Source organism: Lipotes vexillifer, unplaced genomic scaffold (assembly GCF_000442215.2).
Source record: "Lipotes vexillifer unplaced genomic scaffold, Lipotes_vexillifer_v1.1 scaffold860, whole genome shotgun sequence".
In the NCBI taxonomy this organism is placed as follows: Eukaryota; Metazoa; Chordata; class Mammalia; order Artiodactyla; family Lipotidae; genus Lipotes; species Lipotes vexillifer.
The window spans coordinates 1,869,615-1,876,024 of NW_006789568.1; the positions used below are offsets into that span (position 1 = coordinate 1,869,615).

The following is a 6,410-nucleotide window of genomic DNA, read 5'->3' on the forward strand; positions in this document are numbered from 1 at the left end:
GGGGGCCATGGAGGGCGATGGGGAGCCATGGGGGGCGATGGGGGGTGATGGGAGGCCACGGGGGCGATGGGGAGCCATGGGGAGTGGTTGTAAATACAGATGAAGCTTCACTCCCTCACCCACCGCTCACCTCCTGCTGTGCCGCCCGGTTCCTAACAGACTGCAGACCGTTACTGGTCCGCAGCCTGGGGGTTGGGGACCCCTGGTCTAGGCCAATGTGACAGCCCGGTGACTGGGGGCAGGTGGGGCCTTCAGCTAAGGGGTCAGGGAAGGCTTCAGTGGAGGTGATGCTGTGCTGAGACCCAAGGGCAGCCATTCAGCGAGCCCAGCCAGTGCCCAATGCTCCAGGACAGCTGGGCTGGGGCGGGGACACGTGGCTGGGCATGGGCTCACCTTGATCTTAAACTCCATCTTCTTCTGAATGCTGATCATTTGCTCTGTGCGGCTCATTTTCCTGACGCCCTCGTTGCATGCTTTTACCACCTGGGACGAGAAGGAGGACACATCAGGCCACCCGCAGGCAGCTGTCTCTGACCACTTCCTTCGGCCCACTCGGGCCACAGCTGGTCAGTCTCAGCTGGGTCTCAGTTCCAGTGTAGAAAATCAGGGCCTTGTCTTTGCTCGAACGTGAACTCCAGAGAACACATAAATCGATGCCGACCCCTCATGTCACCTAAGAGAGCAAATTTCGACCAGAAGACGTCCTTTCTCATCTGTCAGACTGGAAATGCCCCCAGGTCTGGGGATCAGGTTCCGTCACACGCTGTGGGGGGAGCACAGAGTCCCCCCACCTTCCTGGGAGGCAACCCAGGTACCAAGGGGCCGAATGAAACCACATTTTCTGGGACTTCTGGGGGCTCATTCCTAGAGATGATATCTGCACAGGATCTAGAACAGGGCCCGGCACCCAGCAGGCACGCAGCATTTAGGAACGAGCCCAAAGACGTGCGTACTAGGATGTCCCCTGCAGTGGTGTTCAGAGCAAGGAAAACTGTCCTCAACCTAAATGTCCATCAACAGGGGTTGATTAACGCTCATAAACCCACATAACCCTGTTCTGAAATCATGAAGTGCAATAATTTTACAGGCACTAAAATGGAAGGAAAAGCCAGCTCATAAAGCACAAGCCCATCTGCAAAGAATACAACTGTGTGTGCAGGCGTCTGTCTGGAAAGGGGTCTGGGAGGGCCGGCACCAGCGTGTCGGCAGGTGTGGGAGAACTGTTCACCTTTACCATCTTCTTCTTGCCCATGAACAGTTTGTGGACTTGTTTGTATTCAGCATCATTTTTATAACTTACGGGAAAAAACCCACCTTTATTAAAAAAGGTAAATAATGAGAAGCAAGCGTATACCTGGGAAATGAAAAGGAGATGAAAGCAGAAAGGAACTTGAAAACAGAAAACACTTGCCGGTGCCCCGAGACCCCTTGGGGCCCAGTGTGGCCGGCTGCCCGGTGGGGGCCAGAATGAAGCCCCCACCTGATCAGGTGTGTGCGTTCCAGGGGTGGGCAGAGGGTCCCGAGAGATGCAGCCTGGCTGGCAGGTCACTGACCCTCCCTGACCAGCCTGTTCGAGGCTCCAGCCTTTCCCCAACTAGGCTGGGAGGGGAGTGCTGTTTTTCCCAGTATCCAAAGGGTATAATCGCCAGGATTTTGGAGGCCAACTGGCCTGATTGAGGGATGCGAGGAGAGGCCCCTGGGGGGAAAAGACTGCATTAAGCTACAAAGTCTTCATGGCTCCGTGTGGCTCCACGTGGCTTAGAACCACCACCTGACGCCCACTGGGGCTAGTCCTTTTACTAAGCTGCTGCCACTGGTACACTAAGTGGAAAGGACTTCCCAACACCAGGCTCTCGTCCATTTCAGGGTCACCAGCACGACAGAGTGGCCCCTGCACGGCTGCCAGGAGTGGGCTCGCAGCTCCAGCGGACACACTGGAGCCAAAGACACGAGACAGCGCTGCTTTAAGACAAACACGTGGGAACAGAAACATTCACTGACCCCTCCCGCACGGCCCCTGCTCTGCCGGCAGCTTCCAGGAGGATCCTCTTCTCTCCGAGGATCAGGAGAGGAGATGCTTTCTCCACTCCTGGGCAGGAAGAGCCTAGGCTTGGCAGGGCCGGGCAGTCCTCTCGCGGGGATAGGAGAGGTGCAGCTCGAGGGCCGGGAGAGGCGGGATCGGGGGGCCGGAGAGGCGCACAGGGCAGAGCTGCATCAGGGCCCAAGAAGAGCCAGAGCCGGCCTCAGAGCGCGGCAAGGGAGGCAAGAGCCATGGCTTTTGACACTGGAAACAGGTCAGGACAAGCGTGGGGCCTCCGAGGGCTGCGGAGGGGAGTGCCTGGGCCTGTGGGTGGCCACAGAGCGGGGGTTGGCGGGAGGGTCCATGAACATGTCTGCAGGTCAAGAGCGCCCGGCCGGCCTGGCCCACCCCACACGTCAGAAGCCTGGGGTGAGCAGGAAGCCCACCCGACTTATTCTTTGGACCCAGTGACTTCTCTGGATTGCCAACTATTAAAATGAATTTGCATCTTCCAGAGACGCACGGGCACAGGAGGGGGCAGGACAGGAAGGCGGGTCTAGAGGAGGAAGACCGTTGACCGGGAAATGTGGAAAGAGGAAAGCACAACTCACCAGCTCCAGTTCCTTGTGTGCACCCAAGGCGGTGCCTTCCCGCTCAGACCTCTCTTCCACCCTCTTCAGGATGTTCTGGGCACAGGCAAAGTCTGTATTTAGTTTGGTCACGTACAGCCATTCCTCCCCTCTCCGCCCCCTTTGGCAGTGGCAGCCTCCCTGCCGCACTGGTCCGAACAGCCTCGTGCTGCTGCAACATCCCGGAGCAAAGAGCCCCACCAGTTACGGACTGAGGGCGGGAGAACCTTCCACTAGCCGAGGGCAGAGCATCGCACACAAGCCTTGCCCAGCTCTAAGATGATAACCACGAGTCAAGGTCTGCACGAGGACTAACTACGAGGGCCAAACCCGAGCCCCAGTCTCCTTGCAGCGAAGACCGAAGCAAAGGGGGCAACCAAGTGCGGTGGGGAAGGGGGCGGGCGAGGCCCGACAGTGAGGGAAGGGTCGCTCAGGGCTGGCTGTCCCCGAGGTGAGCTCGATGTCTGCAGCAGCATCAGCGGGACTGCCGTTTGAAGCCAAGTAGCAACAACCCCGAGGCTTCGTTAAGTCTGGTCTTATTGATAAAAATGTCTTTTTCCCAATAGTTGGATTTTCTTGAGTTTCGCCTATAAATTATAATGTTTGCATTCGTTTCTGCCTCACAGTTCTCCCCGTGCCCATATTTCTGATCTGCTCTCATTCCAAGAGGTTTGGGTGCGTCTGAGCACAGCTCACCTCCCCACAGCTGCCCCATGTGGTGGCACAAATGTCCCCAGCCACCTGCTGCCACCCAGACGCCAGGATGCTGGGCATCCTTTCCACTCTCTCCTGAGCTCCAGACCAGACCCAGATCCCTCCCGCCTCTGGATGTCCCTCAGCTGCAGGCCCCCAGCCTCCCCTGTGCGGTCACCTGCCCTGCCTCTGCCTGCCAGCCAAGCCAGACACATGCAGTCAGCTCCGATGCCTCCTTACCCTTCCCCCCACCAACATGGGGTCACCAACCCTGCCTGTAACCATCCCCCTGACTCCCAAATCCACCTCCCAGCGAACAGGATGGCTCAGGCTCCACCTTTTCTCATTGGGATAAAACCCCATCTGACCAGGTCCTGCTCCTGGCCTCAGGCAGAAGATGGTGTGGCTTCTTAAGCCTGGGCACAAGCCCTCCACGCTGGCCTCCTCTCTGGTGGGCCCCTCCCTACCTCCTGCGGTAACTGGCGGCTCTACCCGGAGCACCCCGCCTACATTCACCCCTTGGAAGCGCTGCCTCTGAACCTCAGTCCCATTTCCACTCTTGTCCTCCTGCCCGATACCCTCCACACGGCAGCTGCTTTGAGCTCTTACCAGCGTCAACTAGATGGAATGACTCCCCATCACATTGAGGGTAGAACCCAATGTCTTACCTGGCTCCTTAGGCCCCTGATCAGCCTCTGCCCACATCTGCACACCCATTCCCATCATGTTCCCCCAGCTCACTGCTGGCCGCCCCGTCTGTGCACCTCGCTGCCCCGGGGCCTTTGCATAAGCAGCTCCCTGTCAGATGAATGGCTCCTCCCTGTCAGCCAAGTCTTAGCTTAAATGTCACTCATCCAAGTCTTTCCTGATCCCCCAACTGGCAGTGGGCAGGCAGTCACCACCATCATGTCACTCTGTTTCACTGTCCTCAGCCATGACCACTTCCTGGTTGTGTGTGTGTGTGTGTGTGTGTGTGTGTGTGTGTGTGTGTGTGTATCTCCCCACCCTCCCCCATAATGTGGCTCTGTGGAAGCAGAGGCTGAGTCCCCCACTGCTTGGCACACAGTAGGAGCTTAATTAGGATTTGTGGAACAAATGGACTTCTGGAAACAGAAAGCCAGCCTGGAATGACCAAAGCAAACAGCCCACAGCAGGAGAAGTGTGTGTCGGGGGAGAGAGGCTGGTACCTGGACCAACAGCTTGAGGCGCGTGATCCTCTGGAAAGGCAGGATGAGGAAGGAGGAGAGGGGCAGCCCCCGGCACTTGGGGTCCAGCTCCAGCTGCGTGATCAGCTCCCGAAAGGCTGCCTTCTCCTGGCTGGGGACACAGACAAGAGAGTAGGTCTCTGGCTCGTGGGAGGCGCAAATTGGAGGGGGTTCTTCCCCGTCCTCAGACCCCTAAGAACCAGACAGCCCACAAGCACAGAAAACGTGTCGATTTCTTCTCTCCTCTCTCTCTTTTTTTTTAATGGAAAATAAACTGTTCGTGTACAAGTCAAATAACAATAGTGACTTCACACGCCAGGCCCATGAAGTCTTAGCAAAATATGCTGTGTGTGGGAGGGCAAGAATCCCTTGCGTGGCCAAGGCTATGAGTCAGACGCAGAATCCGATGATTTACCCACGGCAGAAAACGGTGGCAAGGTAAACCCACGTAATGACAGGAGCAGGCAGCAGGCTGGAGACGGCTGCAGGGAGAACCTGTGTTACTCCTGCCAGGTGGGGATGTCTCGTCTGCAGACGGGCTGGGCAGTGGGAACCACTGCTGGAGATCAGACGCGGGCCCTGCACTACCCGTCATTAGGGACATGGCGCTCAGGCCCAGAGAGTCTGCTCTCACGGGCCACACCAGTGGACCCCTGGGCACTGCAACATCTAGAATCCTATTCTCCTGTGTGATTGTCTTGTCAATGTTCGTCCTCAAAACCGGCATCCCGATTCCCTCAAATACCACTTCCAAACCCCAAATGTAAAACACCCAAACCCCTGAATACTCAAACTTTAAAACATCCCCAGCGAACTACACGGCTTGATGGAAAGACCCAACAAAGCATAACGTCCAGAGATCACTACTCAGTCCTTTGGTGCCCATGAGCGTGCTAAGAACATAGCACTGGTTAAACTGTGGTTGAAACGTGGTACAGACATGTGAAGAATTCAAAAGGGGCAAGTTAATGAAAAAACTCTCTCATCAACGGAAACCCCAAGAAAGTTTACAAAATGGGCAGATTAGTAAATTCAAGGGCTTTGCTGGAGAAGCCACCAGAAAGACTCCCTCCCCCCCAATCCTTGCCTTGTCTCTAGTTCAAACCACCTTCCTGCCGTCTTGGGCCTCGAGTTGTCCTCTTGGCCTCAAGCTCCCTTTTCTAAAACTCACAGAGCTCTGCACGGCCATCTGGACACGGGTCCGGTGGGCGCCATGGCTGACCGTCCCGGCATCAACATTTCCCTAGTGACACCGAAAGCCCCAGAACGTGCCAGAGTTGGATGCTGTCCTGGGAAAGCAGAGACCCAGGGACCACAGCTCAGTGTCAGCACAAGAGGAGGGGCCGCCGGGGCCACGCCTGCGTGACGGCCCCGCTGCCCAGCCGTACTCACAGCAGCTGCTTGTAGGTCCTCTCCTGGTAGGTCTGATTGCTGACGTAGGTGATGTAGACGGAGAAGTGGCCGGCGGCGTAGCGGTGCACGATGTCGCACACGTCTGAGACCACGCTGCTCTGCTCCATCCTGCGCTCCAGCTCCAAGAGAAACCTGCGGCGGGCGGCGGCTGGGTTAGGGGCGGCTGGCTGTGGACACTCAGGACACGTCTCTACCAAACCAACCAACACGACAGGAGGAGGTCCCGGCGAGGGGGGCGCATTCCGCCACCTCACGGAATTACTCGTTCAGTTTTATAGGTGGGTAGTGACATTAGGAGCATTTGCTTGTTTTTGCCGGTGCGCGGGCCTCTCTCACCGCTGTGGCCCCTCCCGCTGCGGAGCACAGGCTCCGGACGCGCAGGCTCGGCGGCCACGGCTCACGGGCCCAGCCGCTCCGCGGCACGTGGGATCCTCCCGGACCGGGGCACGC

General features: G+C 57.5%; 1 protein-coding gene across 1 annotated transcript in view; it reads right to left on the bottom strand.

Moving 5' to 3' along the window:
- LOC103087660 (ephexin-1) overlaps positions 1 to 6,410 on the bottom strand; it is a 13,604-nt gene that overhangs the window by 5,462 nt on the left and 1,732 nt on the right. Inside the window, exons 2-5 of the mRNA XM_007462770.1 lie at positions 5,940 to 6,092; positions 4,530 to 4,659; positions 2,632 to 2,706; positions 394 to 483 (exon numbers count right to left, since the gene is read on the bottom strand). Of these exons, the coding sequence (XP_007462832.1) occupies positions 394 to 483; positions 2,632 to 2,706; positions 4,530 to 4,659; positions 5,940 to 6,092 (448 nt within the window). The remainder of the gene's footprint in view (positions 1 to 393; positions 484 to 2,631; positions 2,707 to 4,529; positions 4,660 to 5,939; positions 6,093 to 6,410) is intronic.